General features: G+C 41.1%; 1 protein-coding gene across 2 annotated transcripts in view; it reads left to right on the forward strand.

Moving 5' to 3' along the window:
* Positions 1-19,157, forward strand: part of TBXAS1 (thromboxane A synthase 1) — a 236,937-nt gene that overhangs the window by 125,951 nt on the left and 91,829 nt on the right. For both annotated transcript variants that reach the window (XM_082045892.1, XM_082045893.1), the window contains 3 exons: positions 7,840-7,956; positions 15,256-15,344; positions 18,445-18,593. In XM_082045892.1, coding sequence (XP_081902018.1) covers positions 7,840-7,956; positions 15,256-15,344; positions 18,445-18,593 — 355 coding nt within the window. The remainder of the gene's footprint in view (positions 1-7,839; positions 7,957-15,255; positions 15,345-18,444; positions 18,594-19,157) is intronic.

Genomic DNA, 19,157 nt, shown 5'->3' on the forward strand with positions numbered 1-19,157 from the left:
AGAAACTGTGCACAGAGCACAGGTTCTCTAGTACAACCTGAATTTGTTCATAATACCAAAACTCCTAATTAATTGACATTGAATACTTTTTTTCTTTAGGTTGATTGTATTGAGCTCAAATGTGCAAACTGACCCCCATATGCAAACTGATGAAGGTGTTGACTTAATTTGATCTTGCTTACACCAACAAATGGAATGATATGTGACTTGAATCAGTGTAGGTCAGACTGCAGGAGGCCATGTGTGTTTGTTTTAGCATTTATGAATGGTTATATTTACCTCATTGCAAGGACTCGCTTTGGTTTCTGTTGACAAAACCGTGACTTAAGAGAATGTTTGCAAAGACAAGAACAGATGTTTCCAGGCTGCTTGCCACAGACAGGAAAAAAAGTCAGTATTTACTTGTAAGCTGGTCTTGGCTGTGCCATTTTTCCAATGAGTAGTGATGAACAGTAGCCATTAGTCAGTTGCTGAAGATCCTGACTTGACAACAAAAGAATGGGCTTGGAGATGCCTTTTTGTATAGTCTGAGCTATACAGTAGAGTGGGAGACAATTACTGTAATCACTGAAACCAGTTCTACCTTCTAACACTCATTTGAAGTATCTTAATGACCAAGGAGAACCTTAAAAGCTTAATGAAATAGATAATTCATGGATATTTTATCTCTTTCTCCACAAGCATGTTGGTTTCAAATTAGGCAAAAAACTTTTACTAGACACTTTTATGAAATTACAAAGCAACTTAGGCTCTTCGGAGGTAGTTTGGTGATTTTTTTGTTTCCCTCTGAAGGCACAAGAATACCTTCTAAATCATAGATATTAAAATCAGGCTTGTATAAAATGGTGTTTTATAGAGTCAAGTGTAATAGACTATCAGCAGGGTTAATGAAGATCTGGGAGGGTTTTGGGGAAAACATTTGTGAAGAAATGTGTGTGCACATGGTTTTAATGGGCAAGGGAGGACTCACTTCAGCCACCCAGGAGCAGCAGTGCAGGGTGTGAGGCGTCTGAGGATTTAGATATGGAGTTTTGGAAAGGTAAATGAAGAGTGAGCCTACTATGGGAGAGACCACACCTGTGTGTAGTGACCATCTCCAGTGCTATATGGGTGGAAGGCACACAGTGGTCTCCCACACTGGGGCACAGTGCTCAGTGGGCCGTGCTAGGCCTTATCCTCCATGAGGGCTGTGATCTTTGGGTAAGGAGTTGAGCCTTGCTCCAATATGATGATGACTTTTTTAAGAGAAAAGTGATACAATTTTTGAAGAGATGTGGCTATAACATCTGTGTAAGCAGGAACCTGCTAGATGGAAATGATAATGAACTATAGGGTATATGACATAAACCAGCTCTGTATTGTTTTTAACCACATGCAACACAGTGCTCTCGTGGTTCAATGAGAAGCCATTACACAAAGCCTTTGATTGTCATGAACACAGATATAGTGGAGCATGACTTCTCCTCTTACAAAACACCAAGCAAGTTTGAAGAAATATACTGTATCAGTTTACCACCAGGGAATTTTTAAAGCTAATATATGGAGGCATCTTCTGCCTTCTTACTTTCATGATCCACTTACTGCAGACTTGGTAAGATTTTTCTTTTTTCAGTAGGACATTATGTTGATCTGTAAATGTCATGCCTCTGCCACTAGCTAGGTGAAATACCATCTAGGCAGTTCATGGACCTACTGGTTCCACCTGCTGGCTGAAATGGTGGTGATGACCTGTCAATCAAGTGGGTTTGAGCAAGTAATCTTATGAACAGATTTTACAAATAATTCCTGTCTGAGGGTTGGGGATAGAGCCTTCTCTTCGTGAGACAAACTTTCTCACTTTCTTGCTGTTTTTTTCATTAAATTTCATCTCATTAAATTCAATTTTAAAATGCAGTTTCTAAAGCAGGATGGCAATATGTAATCACAAGTGCACTTTTAGCAAAAGAAGGACAGCAACCCTCTTTGAAAATAAGAAGATGAACAAATTAACCCACTGATGTTCTAGTGCTGCTGCCTACTTATCGCTTCTGGAGCTCACCCAGGGACAGAAAGCACAGACAGAACCATTCCTCCTAGAGCTCTTGCAGATACTGCATGGCATGCCTGAGGGCTGGGAGAAGGACAACCCCTTGTTTTGGGAATATACCCAGAAACTTCCCCAAGGAGAGAAAAGGGCAGGGGTGGGGTGAACCCACAGCTGGACATAGCCCTGGATACTTCAGTGTTCACGGGTACAGAAGACAGGCTGGAGGTGAGTGAACGGGTCTCATTAGCACAGGTTGTAGGTTTGAGACTAGGGCTAGAATTCAGGGGAGAGTGGGCATGGGATTCAAGTTAAAGCTGGACTCTGCGAAGCCTGCAGGGCTAGAAGAAAGCTGAGGACTTACATGAAGGCAAATGTTTGCTTGGTGTGACTAATGCCAGAATTAGTGTTGGAGTTACTGTTAGGATTTGCAAATTGGAGTGCTCTAGAGCTTAGTTCCTTATTTGAATCTCACCAGGCTTTCAATGCTGTGGGTTGGCTCCAGCAGAAGTAAATCTTTTTTGATTGGTTTTGTTACTACCAGGCTATGATTAAGTCTAAGTTTAAGAAAACAAGGTTTCTGAGATCCTATTTTATAGAGTTTCGTTTCTTGCTGTGTTGTCAAAGCATGTGGAGTAGATTAGCAGCTGGTTCTATGGAGGTGAATGGTTTATATTGTAGGTTTTGGAGTCAGTAGGGTTTTAAAGGTCTTTAGAGCTGCCCCTTAGGTTCTTTGAAGAATCAACTGTTCGGCATATTTTAAGAGTGTGTGGCAGCATTAATTTTCTTCTGCTGCTTGCAAATGTACATCCTTATTTTTCTACCAAAGGAAGAAGAGAAGGTTTCTGAAGGAATATTGCGGTGCTGCTACACTTCCTTCTGCTCCAGGCAGTCATTGTTGACTGCCAGAGGTTCAGTCTAGCCTGCTAGTAACAAATGCAAGAAAGGAGCAAATGATTCATGAATCACACAAGGTTACAGTTATACTGCAGAATAAAACAGGGACAGATTATTAGTGCATGAGTAGGTCCTACAGATGTCCATACTGACATGCTTCTTAGCATGTCATTGTCCTGTATCGATTAGTTGTCCCCCAAGCATGGTCTGGGCACAGTTAAGGAGCTGAACATGCACCATGACCATATGCAGGTTGGATATGGCCATTCTCTTTGGGAAGGTGATTTAGTTTCAATGAGAAGAGGTGTTCTGTACCACTTGGCCTCAGAGCCAGAGGAGAGTCGCTTGCCTAAATTATTGAGTAATACACAGCAAGCCAAATTGACTCAGGGACAAACAAGCCAATAACTGGGTCTGAAGGGTCAGCCTGAGGAACAGCTTAGTGGGGAGGGAATTCTTGCATCAATTGCAAAGATGCTGCTCATCTGCAAACATTGTTTTCTGTTCTCTCTTTTAAAGGATTTGTTTGGAAGAAAATCTCTTCAATTTTCTTTGTTGTTTCTGTTTGTGATTGTGGGTACTCAGTAGCACTTGCAGGTATGCTGCAGCAGATTACCATGCTGCCAGTAGTTTTCATGCAGCATTACTGTTCTTTGGTCAGAAATGGTTGATTACACAGGAGAAGGAAGTGCAGAGCAGTTGTTGGGTATTTAGATAATTCTAGATGGAATATGAGTCTCATTGCATTTGACTTAAAAGCAACCTCCTTCCCTGCCCAAAAACCAAAATCCCATCCCTGAAAATATTACAGCTGCCTTCCATGGTAATTTTTTTAGTGTTTTTTATAGGCTCAAGAAATCTCAGACAGTGCTCAGATAGCGCTTCATCCATTCGGAGAGAGGTGACACTTCATCTTTCACTAAGATACTTCAGGCTCATTCTCATACCAAATCCATTTTCATTCCTGCTGTATGAACCTGCAGCATAGGTTATGCAATTAGGAGGAAAGTGTTTGCAGAACGATAAGGAAAACCTGATAAATGAAATCCGCTATACACTGTCAGTCACACTGATGCTATTCCAATAAACACAAACATGTTTTTGTGTTCCCAGTTTAAAGAGACAGAGTAAAATAATTTATGAGCAAAATTGTCTTTCCTTCCTTGCAGCGTTTATATGTATATAATACTGTACACACCAGAAATATATTAAAGGAGCATTACTGACATGAAGCAGAGTGCTAAAAAGGCAATACTATTGTTAGCATCGTAGTTATAGCATTATGGTTAACAGGCTTTTTGTTCAGTAACTGGGCCCCTCTCTGTGAATGCACTATATACAGTCTTTATGCAATTAGGAGCAATTTTTAGGGTGAATGTTTGGTTTTAGGAAGGGGTTTTGCTTTCAAGGCAAATGCAGTTAGATTTATATCACATCTGTTATTATCTAAGTGGAGCCTTGTCTTCCAAAGGAGACTTGTCTTATAGAGTGCACAGATTGGGCAGCCTTCAATTTAGGAGTGGATGAAAAATATTTTTCCAAGTGTTGCCCTATAATTTTTTCCTTTTTTTTTTTTTTTTTTTTTTTTCCTGTACACTATTCAAACCTTGCTTGGAAGACAAAATCAGTCATTTCCTTGTGAGAATTGTTATTCCGCTCTTTCACTGTAGTTTCTGAGTGCCTAAGAAATATTAATGTATTGTTAGCAGTTCCGAGGAGGTGATGTGATATCTCCACTTTATAAATCAGAATTGAAGGCTGGGGGGTTGAAGCACAGGTCTGGGAATGTTTGCTAATTTGGGGGCTCCATTCAATGACCTGATTTCTTGGCCTAATGCTTTTCGTGTGATCAAGGCACAGTCTCTGTTGTTGATTTCAGTGGCATTAGTGAGTCCTCAGGAGGTTTGCAATTTAGGCCTTAGGGCTTGAAACTGAAGACCAAAGATGTAAAGAATACTTATTTGGTGACCAACTGAGTCAAGACTTAGTATAAAGTGCTTCCCTAGCAGCACATAAGAACTGTGGAGCAGAGGTTAGCACACAGTACTTTCTCCAAGAATGACGATCATTTCCAGTTGTCCGGAGCCTCTTTCTTCTGCTTCTACTATGCCTTGAAAATCTGTAACAAATGAGGCGGCACTCCAGTGAGTGATGGTGTCTGTAGCTGCACTCCTGATCCTCAGAACAGATACCTACTGACAAGTTAGAAATCAGATCATTTTTTAAAGAGGATATTCAGAGAAAGCAGTCCAAACCACTTCAGCTTTGAAAGCCTGACCCAAGTGTTTCTTGTTATTGCATGAAATAATATAGTTTATGTATACATTAAAAAGTGGCCATATTTTATCTTACAGTAGTCATCTGATGAGAGTACCTGAGTCAGTCTCTTCCTTCAGCTTGATATCCTGATACGTATTCTTCTACTTTAAAAGAGCTCATCTTTGCACAGAACTGGTCTGTGGTGTCATCTCAGTGACATCGGTTTACTACACTGAGAATGTAAAACTATCCCATTAGCCTGTTTGCAATATAAAATAGGCTTCTGCATTTTACAGGCTTATGCAGTATAGCAAGATTCTGGCAAGTGTAAAGGAAAAAGGTGTTAAGGAGAGCTGGCAGCTCCTTAAAGAAAAGATATTAAGTGCAAACTCTTCCAATAAGGAGGCAAGTTAAGGAAGTGCAGTAGAAGACCAGTGTAGGTAAATTGTCAGCTCTTCATAGCCCCTGAAGTTTTTTTTTTTTTTTTCAGAGTGAGAAGTAGGTCAGATTTCCAAGAAAAAGGATAAAAAAACAGCACATAGGGACAATAAAATCAGAAGTCTTGAGGCACAAAATGAGATTAAAGCATCCAGGTTTTTAACAGGTTGGAAGAACTCATTTTTCATGTACAGTAGTAATGAAAGAAAGACTGAAAGAAAATGTTAGGGGTGAAAGTGATCAACAGATATCATTGGGAAGGCCAAAGTGTCTTTAGTTTGCTTGGGTCTCTCCCAATAAAGTGAATGCTGCTGCTACTGATAACATGGGGGACTGTACAGCCACTGCTACCCTGGGCAGGTAGGCAGGGGCCTGGGGGACAGAAAATCTAGCGTGTGCAAATAAGTGTCTCTACAGCCTGATATCTATGGGAGCATATGCTTTCCACCTCCGCTCACCATAATTAGGATGATTTGTCTGGAGAACATGGCTGTACAATACCTGAAATACTGACTGAAGGTGACTCGGAAAGTGTTTGGGATCAGTCCACTGTCAGAAGGGAAGCATGAGCTGAGAGTGTCCCAGAAGCAGCTTATTTGCAAGTGCTGTTCTGTACTTTTGTTACTGGGTTAGATGATGGCACTGAGTGTGATAACAATTTATATAGAAGGCACTAAGCTGTTAAGGATGAAAGATGCTATGAAAGGGCTACAATTCAAAGTGGTCGTGATCAGTTGGAGAAGAAATCATGACAAGAATGGTCACAATTCAACCAGGACATGTTCTATCTATGACTCTTAGGAGTAACCAACTTTAATGATAAAGGCTGGGGAACAACTTCCTAGGGACTAATTATTCAGCAAAAAGTCTGAGAGTTGCAGAGAACCACAAGCAAATACATGAGTCACCACTGTCATATTGTGGTGTGTAGTATTTTGGGGTGAATAGAGAGGGATATAGCCTGCAGAACAAAAGAAAAAAAAAAAAATCCTCCTTGGCTGAAGTACCGTGTTAAGTCACAGGGACTATACCTTGAGAAAGATGTAAATTAACAAGACTATGCAGAGGGACAGCAACAAGACTGAACAAATGATCCCAGATAATACGCCTGATACATATGCATTGAGCAAATTGGTGTTATTTGGGCTAGATGGCAGCAATATGATTAGTTGTTACTGTAGCCTTCTGCACAGGTGGGCTGCTGCAAAGCAGAGAGAATAACCTGTGCTCTGTGCCTGTGTTAGCATAAAGTCTAAAGACCATAATTTCCAGCAAGGGAGATCCTGCTACCATTGTAAAAGTAGTCCAATAATGAAAGACTTTGTGTGGGGATGGTATTGAATCTCCATTTTTGGAGTCCTTCAAGAACAATTAGGAAACATCCTCTGGCAATAACTGAAATTGTATTAGATTCTGCTATGGGTCTAGGCATCTCCTGACACCTCTTCCAGGTGTATTTGTGTTGTTTTCTGACACACTTCCTCTTTCATCTTTTTTATTCCTTCAGTCTTTGGTGAATATCACAATTTTCTGGATAGAGATTTTTGTAGTTGATAGGGGGATTAAAATTTAGCAAATCCGTAGCCGCCTTCTTGGTACAGAACTTCATGGGGCAGCGCTTTAAACTACCATGTTTGACTATTGGCTGAAGCTCTAAGAGTCTCAGACCACAACTTCTTAGTGAGAGTGCACCTCATAGATAGAGTGAGGACTAGGAATTGCTTTCTAATCAACGTATTTTCTGAAGACTTTTAAAATGCATGTAACAGGCTGACATACCAGCTGTCACCAGAAATCGTGTCCCCTATTGACACTCACGTGCAGTGCGTTGGCACTCATGTTGCACAGAGAGGGAGTGTTGACAGGTCCTCTTGCTAGTCACCTTGGAAAGGCAGGAAAGAAGCCAGGGTTCAGCAAAGGAGAACTGGCAATCTCAGGAGAACACCAGGAATGGCAGAAACAGAACAGTCTGAGCAAGCAGTTACTGGACTGGCCCTGGGGGTTTTTTTGCAAGTCCAAGAGGAAATGTGTGCAGGAAAAGAGAGATTTTCTCTAGCCTCAGCCATGTTTAGCTTGGCGGTTGGGACTGACTCAAACCTCTCTCATTGTAGGACAGCACTGTGGGACAGTGGCATTCATGACCAGTCTTTCCAAGTTTCAGAGTCTCAAGTAGCTTCACTTGCATTTGTACTAAAACTGAATCATGTTTTCTTTTGACTTAGAAGCCGAATTTGGTTTCCAAGCCAATGCTTGACAGCATCCTTTGTCTTCGTGATGACAGATGGAAGTATGTCCGGAGCCTCCTGATCCCAGCCTTTAGCGATACCAAACTGAAAGAGGTGAGATGTATGCTGTGTTGCTCTCCTAATTTAGAAGACACCATTGTTTTCTTTCATACAAGCATCTACTTCATATAGCTCTATATTAAGAACATGTAAAAAACTGCTACTTTGTGCCAGTTTATTTAGACCTGAGGAGCACATGCAGTTGAGCATACATATAGAGTATTCCAGGTCATACATTGGTGAAAATCAGAATAGATCGTCTGAGAATATGATCCTCTGTCTTTATATAAACCAGTTTGTCCATAAAAGTGTAGCAAACTCAAAAAGGAGTCTTACACCTTCCTCCCCCCCACCCTGTTAGGAGTAAGCTAAAGCACAGGAAAGGTTTTTGCTCCCAGTTGGAACATAGCTTTTCGTGATTTGCAGAGTCAGCAGCTCTCACGTTAATACGGGAACTGCTGTCAGTCTATTTTCATTTCTCTGTCTCCTTCCCCCCTCCTCCTTTTATTCTTTAATCCTTTCATATAATAAAATAAGTCACTGGAACATAATGTCGTTGCCAGATAAATACCTCTGACTGAAAATAAATGTCTATGCGCTGACCTGCTGCTAATTTCCTACAAATGTCTCAGCATTTACTTAGCCATGGGAACCCATTACCCAGTAACAAAGTCCTCTTCCAGTGACACGATACCTCTTAATTAAACGCAGTTAAATGATTGACTGCTTAAAGTCTTATTTCGGGGGGAGGTTACAGGGGAGGAGAGAAACCCCAACAACAGAAAAAAAAACACCTCTTCCTTTATGTATTTTATTCTGAAAGGGAACCATGCCTCACTCTGGTGCCCAGTCCTGGGTTGTAAAATTTTCCATTGGGCAGACGCTTGTGTTGTCTTGACATGCCGCTGTCGAAATCCACAGTAACATCTAAATGTGTCTGGCTCTCCCAGCTCTATAGACAGCGGTCGCTTAGCAACGCCGGCTGTCACCTCCTTATTATGGTAAATTCTAATTGGCTGCCAGCCTGGTGGAGATGCTGATTAATCACGACTGACAATGCCATTGGTTATGCGCCTCGACATTTGCTCTGTCACCGGCTCCATCGTGAAATTTTAGCGAGGCGAGGATGTTTAAATATGCAAGCGATTAGTTGCTCATGGCGTGGTGGGGAGAGTTTTGCATTTTCCTAGCAGAAATTAATCTGCCTTACTGCAGGTCATCAGCTCTTGGCTGGCGGACTAACAAAAGATAAAGCTGCGCTCCCCTCAATTTGCGGAGAGCAACCTCTGCCGGCACCAGCCAGGCAGGCTGGATGGAGGAGGGCGATGAAGGCAAGCAGGTGGAGGCCTTGTGATTTGGGGCTGGGCAGCCACAGGTTTTTGCAGGTTTTGACCTATTAAACCAAAGTGGGAAGAGAAGTCATGGTGCTCACTTTGCACTGCTTGGTGGCAGAGCTGCTATGTAGGAATAGTAGTCGGAGGTAAAATAGAGAGCTGGGGAGTGCCTGGGAGCTGTCTTACATGCAAAAATTGAGACCTTTATTTTTAGCCTGATAATCAGCTTTCCCTGTGCTGCCTCTTCCAAACTCTGTGGAAGGGGAGTGTTTGTGCGTGGGCTCAGGATGACCTGGAAATGGTCACTTTCTCCTGCAAGTCTACAGAAAGTGGGAAAATGAGGCATGAGGAAGGTCTCTCTGAAAGGCCCAACTTTGTTCCTCTGTCCCATGTCTCCACCAGAAGACTGTCCATCCTTACAGAGAAATGCTTGCAGTAACTCCAGATGAGATTGAGAACCTCTTCTGAATGAATGCACTCCTCAGTCTCGCATTTCATTTTCTGCCCAAGTACTTGAACTGTCTTGGGATTTGAAGTTAATGCAACTTAAGTCCTTGCCCCTGTGCTTCTTTTGCTCTTGCTTAATTTAGAGGCCATACCAACACTTCTCAAAGGAAATTAGTGCTCTTTAATTATGATCTCACTTTTTAACTCTCCCATATTTCACATTCTCTCAGAACCTTTACAGCAGCATGGAAATAAAAATACTATATTCTAGTATTGGTCATACTACAGAGTATTTAGAGTTATGTAGAAGACATCCTGGTTTTAATACGCTCTTCCTCTCTACCTCAAAGGAGTTACAAATAAGCTAGTTTTGGTATTTATTGCCAAGAACCTGGATATGTTGTTTTATACATATTTATAAATTCTGCTAGACACGTTCCTTATTTCTTCTCCTAAGACATTGATTTCTTTTCACAGAGATCTGAGCTCTGACAAAGTCCCACACTAAAATCTTCTTCTGTGTGCACTCTGGATGTCTGCCTTGCCTTCATTCCCCTATGCAAACTCTCCAGTGATGCTGGAGAGACTGCAGACCTCCCAAATGGCTTTGGACAGTGGTTCCCCTTGATGAGCCTCTTCAAACACAGACTTTGTCTGCCTGGACACTCTGAGAGAACTGGGAGTGATTAGCCTGTGACAGAGCAATAAATGTTAATAACTCCTTGTGCTTCCCGTAGCAATTGCTTCAGATAGAAGATGCACAGAGGGCTCGAGAGTCGAATGTAGCTTCCTGATATCTCCATTTCAGAAACACAAGAATCTACTGCTAGGCCAAAGGACAGCTTCAACACTAGCAATAACAAAAAGCCACTCTTTGGCCTGGCTGATGGAGGACAAAATCCAAGACAGAGCTAAATTAGGTTGCTAAGGTTTGACCTGCAATGCCCCACAGAGGCAGCTAGCTCCTGTGGCTGGGGACAGAGGTGTACTTTGCTCATGTCTCTCCATGGAAGCGGTGTAGTGTCACTGAGAAGTTCACTAAACTTGAGGAATTTCTCCTCAGTTTGGCAAAAATCTCCAACAGCCAGTCACCAAAAGAGGGAAAATTGATCCCAGAAATTTTGTAGCTTGCACAGTTACAAGCATTTAACTGAAACTAGAGGTTATGGAGCTGTTGGGTAGCCAGTGTAGTGACTGCTGGGTGTACACAGAGAGCTGTTTTCCTAACATTTTTCAAGATTTTCTGGCACCTTCTCCATCTTTCTCTCTCTGTTTCCTGAATTTATCTTTAAAAGCTGTGCATCGTTTCACTATTACTTTTATGGATCTCTACACATTGTATGTTCTCCCTTTTTATTTTTCTTTTTCTAACAAGTATGTAAAGATTAGTAAAGCAGTCCATTCCAACCAAGGAAGGTTTGGCTCCAGATAACATTGCATTCAAATACTACAATGGTGAGCATAGCATAAATCAATGGACTTCTAAGCTTTATCCTACAGTAAGATTTGGTAGCATCTCAAATGAGATTCCACTACAGTTGGTAGCAGATCTGATAATAAGCTCTTTCCAGTGTGACCTGTGAATGGACCTCATGGTGCCATTGCTATGGGAGCACTAAGAATGAGAAATGAGAGACAGGAGGCAGGAGACCCAAGAAGTTTCACTTGCAGCTTTGCCATTGACTGCCTCTGGGTGATCTGGCAGAAGCTACTTAAATTCTCTGTGCATGTAATGGCTTTCATATGTTAAATAGGAATAATACCAACTGCTGAAAGTTGATCCAAGATGTAATTCATGAGGAACTGGTGAAGTAAAATACCTGGAGGCCCTTAAGTAAAAGATGCATTTCCCTATGTTCCTGTCATGCTCTCCTCAGTTATTATGTAATGAAACAAGCTGATATATTAGTGATCTTGCTGTACCAATCTTGATTCCCTATTTAGTATTTCTTATTTTGTTCCTTTTCTTTTTGCTGCGGTGCCTGTGATGATCCTGCTGTTCTGGACCCCTTGTCAGACTTGATAAATAGCTTTGCTCTCTTTTACAGCCAACACCAGCAGAAAACCTATTGATTTTTATTTATTCTGATGGTGCTGCAGTAGTCTTGTCATCTCCTATCAGTATGCCAGGAATCCCTCTCCTCCATTAACCAACCATTAAAACAAAACAGAACACAAAAATTAAAGAAGAGAGCACAACATAATGTAGCATTGTCCTAAATAACTTGCAAAGTTGAGTTTGTGTTGAGGCATTTTCTTTCAAACTAAGTGAGACACAAAGCAGAACTTGTGATAACATGACAGAACAGTGCAGGAAAATCCTCTAGTGTCACTCTCGGGCACACAGATCTTCCAGACCTCACTAGGACATAAGATCTGACAGTCCAACCATTGAGGTTTCCTTGATTTGCTCTTACTCTGCTTGTGCATGATGTTCAGAGGCATTTTGGAAGGGTCTTTGGAAACTGCTATTGGCAGTATGCTTACCTGAGACAAAGCAGATAATTAACATTGAAGCTGGTATGTGAACTGTGCATGTCCTTGAGCTACAAGTCAGTGTCTGGTTGAGTTGCTCCTTTTGTTAAGTTGTGCCTGTGAATAGCAGGACCCCACCGTGAGCTAATGGAAACAAATCCTCTCACAGACATCTTCCTGACACTCCACTCTTTTCCTGGTTTTAGTCGGGAACTTGAAATCTGGTACAGAAGCAGTTCTTATGTTAGGGACGTGTCCTTTTTCCTTCTCCTTCCCTTGATATTTCATCCGAGTTGTGGGATAAGAGGCCCAACATGACCTCTGCATATTGTATGTGAACAGTAATGTCTCCAGTGTGTCTATCTAGAGTGAATATGTTCCAGCCTTCTACTTTATAGTTTGGGTGCTAATGATAGGGAAATAACAATAGTGAATACTGAGGACCACATCTAACTAGAGGAACGTGACTCTGATGCCTTTGAACAGAGCAAACATCCCCATGCACTGTACATACTCAGAATCAGAAACTAATTGTTGTTATGTGCCAAATAGCATGCTGGCAGGATTTATACAGCAAAGCCCCTGGCATCATGAAAACCCTAACCCCAAATGCTCTTCTTTGGCAGAAAGAAAGAAATTTGGACTCTGGGCTACTCTTGCTATTAGATAACTGGCAGATCAAATATTTACAGGGACCATATTGTTTAGATTTTTCTTCATCCTGTTACTCTCAGCCAATCTGAACATAGAGCAGCTGGGGTTTGTTTACCCACTGAGAACTGAAACTCAGGCAGGTTATGCAGCTTTTATGTTCTGACTGGCAAATGAGAACATATAAGAAGTCAGTGATACCCAGGGTGGTACGAATCAACATGTGTGGTTTTGTCCCCATTTTCAAAGTTTGGTATAGTTCACCTCCCCCAACACTATTTTTCTTGACAGCTGAACAAAGACTTTAAGTGTTAAGGGACTTGAGAAAGTTTCAGTCTGTGTTCTTTGTATTATAGTTAGCAATCTTGGACTAATTTGTGTCCCTCAGGGGAATAAAAACCCAAACCTAATCCAGGATTCCTGAGTAGATATCCCCCATAGCTTTCATATGCAAATAATTGTCTCATTGATATGACTCTGTCCTATCATACTAACAATAAATCAGATCCATATGCCCCCCTCCCCTTTTGCATGGTTAGATTCACTAATAAAAATATCTTACAACTAGAAATGAATTGCAATGGTATTTTGAAAGGCTGGTGGAATGTGAAAAGTGCAGAGGGGCTCTGAGATGCCCTGGCCAGACATACGCGCCCCTGCCATCTCTGCCAGCTGTTGGAAAGCAATAGCAACCAGCTGGGTGGTTGCAGGTCTGGTGATGTGGTGAAGAATAAAAGAGAAAATAAGGCAATAAAAGGAAAATACAAAATGATCACCATCTGTTTAGGAAACATACCTGTTAAAATATGGATTTTCGTTTTGTTCTCCTTGACTGGTTCAGTTCATTGGAGGGGCTGGACCCAGAGACTTAAAAAGCATTTCACCCTTGTTCAATCTGTTGAACAGAAATGTGTTAATTTTGTTGAACCATTTGAGAAGAAGCTCACTGCAGGGGACTTTCTTTAGAAAGCCAAAAGGGGAAGAAAACTGCCACATAACGTGGTATGCACCTCCCAAACACATAACTGCTACTTTTACCAAATACTAATCCGGCTTCAGAATTGTATTGAGAGACTGTGGCAAAGCCCAAATTAATCCAGCTTTGAAATGAAACAGTGGCAACCTGCTCTGTCCCATATAGGTACAGGACCTCAGGAGCAGCAAGACACATTCCTCAGACTTCTGCCTTTGGAAAACATGTTGGTTGCTCCCACATTGGCCTTCTGACTGCGTAGAGTCTTGCCCATGTGTTAGGGTGGCAACATGCCTGTGCACAAAGTGTTATGCCAGTTTCTCAGACGTGGAAGTGCCAAGCAAAATGGACTTGGCTGGGCAGGCTGCATAGCTCGGAGTGTGCTGAGAGGCTGCAGTAAGCCTTTTTTGGTAACAAGAATGTCAGAGGAGTAAGGCAAGTCTGTTCTCATGTTTGTTGACATCCGTATGCTGAAGGAGGTTTTTCGGGAAGGAAAGGCAGGTTTCTGTGCATATGTCTGCTGATGCTTGGCATAATTGTTGAGGGAAGACTGTGGTATCAAATTGTAGGCTATAAGTTTCTCTCAGCAGCTGATACGGAGAAAGAGCCATAGCAGATAATGCCTTTAGGGTCATGGCTGGATTGCTGCCACACACTTCCTCTGCCCCCCCATAGTAGGTGTAATCAAGGCAAGTGTCTGATGCCTTTCATATGCAAAAAGTTAAAGAGAGACTTCAATGAGGTCTCGGTCATGTCCTGTGTCATGGTTTCCATGAAGTCCTAAAGACGAGACTATTGCACTGTTCACTGCAGCCAAGCTGTGGGTAAGTCTACCTGAACGTCATGTGTGTGTGACAGGAAAGAACCATTAGATTAATAAATTCACATGAATGACCATTTAATGGCATCACCACTCCATAAAAGCCTTTCCTCAGGTAGCAATAGCAGTTTGCTTACAGTAACTTGTAGTGGTATACATGGCGCTTTTCTAATGTACAGGTTAAATCCCTCAAACTGAGGGACAACAGGATGGAAATTCTGGGCCTCTCATGCTAATATCTTTATTGGACTTTAGAACTATGGAAAATATTATTCCTTCTGCCCTGGTAAATGTAATATATTGTAAATATGGATTGTGATAAATCATCAACTGAAACAGGGAGTGATTAAAAAGAGAATGTCTTTGCTTGATAGCTCTTTATGTATATAGCTACAGGTGAGCAAGAACTAAAGGTCAGGTAAGCAACAGGGCCTCTCATGTTTAGGCCCAGAGCTGGAGAAAGGCATCCCTGTAATGTGTACATTTATTTTTAGCAGACAGTCCCACCATTTCATCTTAACTGTGCAAAAGTGTTTGACCACACCAGCAGAGTATCCTGAGAGCTCTGTCCCATCTTCTGGATAAAACTAATTTGATTTTTTTTCTTTTTTAACATTTTAATGTTTTTCACAATACAATGTGTTCCTTTCTAGATGACACCGCTAATAAACCAGGCCTGTGACGTCCTGCTGTGTAACTTGAAAGTCTATGCAGATTCTGGCAAAGCTTTTGACATCCAGAGGTATGTTCAACATGCCAGAAATTAGTAGCAGATTAAAAAAAAAAAAAGTCAATGGCAGCAGTTATTTTAAATATGTGCTTACTGTATAAAAGATTTTTTTTTCCCCTCCCTTTCTTTTACAAGTGAAGATCATAGTTTAATAGAAGATGTGTCTGATAGATGCCTTTTCTCCTGGGGGCAGCCATTGCATACTTGAAAAGTAATTTTGAAAACGCATCTATTGTATTTCTAGCTGTTGTTTAATGAAGTTTTAACAGCTGGAAGCAGAAAAGAAAGCTGCATCAGTCCCTGTCCAGTCCGCTGTCTACAGCCTGCCAATAATGTACAAATAAAGGAACTGATCTAGTATCAAATCCCTCTAGTCCATCACCCTCTTGCTTTTTTTACATGAGGTTTTTTTAGCACTTAATCATTCTTACCACGTTCCTTCCAACCCCCTCTAACGGCATGCTAGCCTTTTGTGAAACGACGGGATCGGTACTCCAGATGAGAATGCACCATTGATTTATAAAATGACACTTTAATATTTTCCATACTGTGCTTTCTGCCATTTGTTATGCATTTAATATCCTATTATCTTTTTTTGTTGCTTTTTCATCAGAGGTCTTCACTGAAATCTTCACAACACTGTCTAGCCCCTTCTCTAAGCAGATGCATTTCTTGCAGGACTCCGTATGGCATATGAGTAGTTCAAATGCATTCTTTCTAACAGGCACTATTTTGCATACATTTCACTTGCTGGTTTGGCCAGCGCTACTGAAGTTGATCATGATTTTCCCTAAACTGGAGCAGTGCAAATAATTTTGTGTCATCTAAAGAAATAGATATTTACCCACGATTCATCTACCTCTTTTCAAGTACATGTATGGGTACGCACGCAAGTGTATGTGTGTGCACAGAGATCTCTTTATTAAATTTCTGCAGAGATGCTATGAAACCTTGAGATACATTACAGTTACCCTAGTGCTCTAATGAAAATTGACCTTTTGAGTCCTTCCAGGCTTTTCCCTTTTTTCCATTTTTCCTTTATCTTTGCCTGGTCTTTTACCTATTGATCCACGATAGGGTTTCACCTCTCAAGAGGCACTTTGGAAAAGACCTTTTGAAAGTATAAATGAATGATGTTGACCATCTCAGAATATGATCTTCCGGTTGTTTTATAATAGTGCCATTTCAGCAGGTTTTACATTTATAAATGTGATTCTCATTGCACTGCAGTTTCCCAGAATTGCCTTGGGAGCTATTTTTTGGATGTAAATCATGGAATCATAGAATCCTGGAATGGTTTGGGTTGGAAGAGATCTTAAAGATCATCTAATTCCAACACCCCTGCCATGGGCAGGGATGCCTTTCACTAGACCACATTGCTCTTAGTCCTGTCCAGCCTGGCCTTGAAATACTTCCTGGGACAGGGCATCCACAACTTCTCTGGGCAACCTGTTGAGCACCTCACTGCCCTCATGGTAAAGAATGTATTCCTTATATCTAATTTAAATCTGCCCTCTTTCAGTTCAAAGCCATTGCCCTTTGTCCAATCACTACATGCCCTTGTAAAAAGTCCCTCTCCAGCTGTCTTGTAGCCCCCCTTTAGCTATTGGAAGGCTGCTTCAAGGTCTCCCTGGAGACTTCTCCAGGTTGAACAACTCCAACTTTCTTAGCCTGTTCTTATAGGAGAGGTGCTTCAGTCCTCTGATCTTTTTCATGGCCATCCTCTGGACTCACTTCAACAGGTCCATGTCCTTCTTATGTTGGGGTCCCAAGAGCTGAATGCAGGACTTCAGGTGGGAGTCTCATGAGAGCGGAGTAGGGGGGCACAATCACCTCCCCAAACCTGCTGGTCACAGTCCTTTTGACGCAGCCCAGGATAGGGTTGGCTTTCTGGACTGCAGGTGCACATTGCTGGGTCATGCTGAGCTATCTGCAACCTCCTGTTGTCTTGTACATTAATTTTCTTCAGCCATTTCGTTTTTTGCCAGCAACTCAAAACTTAGTTCAGTTATCTACCTCACAAAGGTACTGAAAGAGAATTAAGTGCTTCTGAAATGATTATTTTATTGCTGCACCCCTGCTTTTAACATTTCAACTTCCAATAATGCCTCTTTTTGTGTAAGAGTTGAAAACCCAAATAAGTTACTTAACTTGGCAGTATTGTTATCTTCCAAATCTGTTCTGGTGTCATCAGAATCACAGTGCCCAAAGATCATAGTTTAGAAATGCTGCTTTACAATGTACATGCAGCATACACTGGGGCCCGAGTCCTGTCTTTTTCTTAATACATGCTCACTCAGGTTAAAACACCAGAGAATTTGATATTAGCCTTTTGTAAGGGAACATAGAAGAACACTCATTGCACACTTGGCCACAGGTCGGAGGAATCAAATTTAAAGAATATTTTGCATTCTCAGTCCATTTGTCTCAAAACTAAATATAGCTGTTAATGCCCAATAGAAATAAAGATGATGACACAACTGGATAAATGGTCAGATATGTGAGGAGAGATTCAGTAAGTTCTTAAGTTTCTAGATCATGGTCCACAGATCATTTGTAGTTCTCAAAGCATTTGCTGCTCCTCTGCAGAGATACAGTTTTCACGTGGTGTCAGTTCCTCTTGGTTTTGACCACAATTGTGCATCATAAAGGAGCTATCAAGATGAAGGAAATCCTTGACAGGAAATTTTACTTAATCACCTCTTGTCACTGAGAGTTTAGACTGGACTGGTGGGAGCTGTGGTTTCTGCAGTTCAAAATGAGAAAGAAATTATATCTTTTTTAGGATGTATACTAAGAAAATGCTTATGAATCTCTGACCTGTTGCATTTGATTTCTAGGTAATAAATGAAATAGTTTATTTTTTATTTTTTTTAGTGAAATTATTGAGCTGTATGAAAGTATGTTCACTTTGTAGCAAAGAAAAGGTGATCATTGTTAAGAACCAGCATTTGTCAGAATGATGGAAACACCTTCTGTTGGCAAAGCTTAAATCTAAAAGCAAAAAGAAAATCAGAGACAAAAATTAATGTTATGTGATGTTTGTAGAAGCAAGATACTAACAGATATGTAATTTGTAGCTAATGGTTTATCACTCTCCAACTCAATGCAGGTGTTACAACTGCTTTACCTTGGATGTCGTTGGTAGCGTAGCTTTTGGTACTGAGGTGGATTCTCAGAAGAATCCCGATGACCCCTTCGTTAAGAATTGCAGAACATTCTTTGAAATGTCTTTGTTTAAGCCTCTCCTTATTCTAATCCGTGAGTATAGTCTACCTTTGTCTACTTATTTATGGTAATTTTCTAAAAGTCATTCTTAAATTACAAAATATGCTGAAGCAGGAGCAGGAAGATGTATAGCAGACTTAATTTCAAGGTGTTCAGAATGCAACCTACAGGCTCAATATACCCTTGAGATTTCCACCATATGTTCTACAACTCTCGTTACTATTCAGGCAACTTCCTCCAGAAACTGAGAGTCTGGGAAAGCAATGCTCCAGGTTGATCTGAGTGGAAGGTTTCTGGGACCTGTAGTTTCTACGATATCTCTTTTAATACAATTCTGCATTAAAACAGAGTAACTGCCCTTTGGAGCCTGAGAGTAAAGTTTTTGTGCTCTCTGCTTGGTAGAGATTGAAATCCCACCCATAAACAACAGTAGGCTAATAACTGACTAAAGAAAAGAGGTGGAAGAGCATAAGCAGATAGTATAAGTCCTGCAAATTCTTATTTGAATAGCAACAGCAGCCTGGCTGATGGCTATAAATGATAAAGATGGTAAGTGCTAGCACAGGCTATCATTAAGAGAATGCATTTATTTTCAGG

The sequence above is a fragment of the Streptopelia decaocto genome (genome assembly GCF_964273445.1).
Source record: "Streptopelia decaocto genome assembly, chromosome: 1".
In the NCBI taxonomy this organism is placed as follows: Eukaryota; Metazoa; Chordata; class Aves; order Columbiformes; family Columbidae; genus Streptopelia; species Streptopelia decaocto.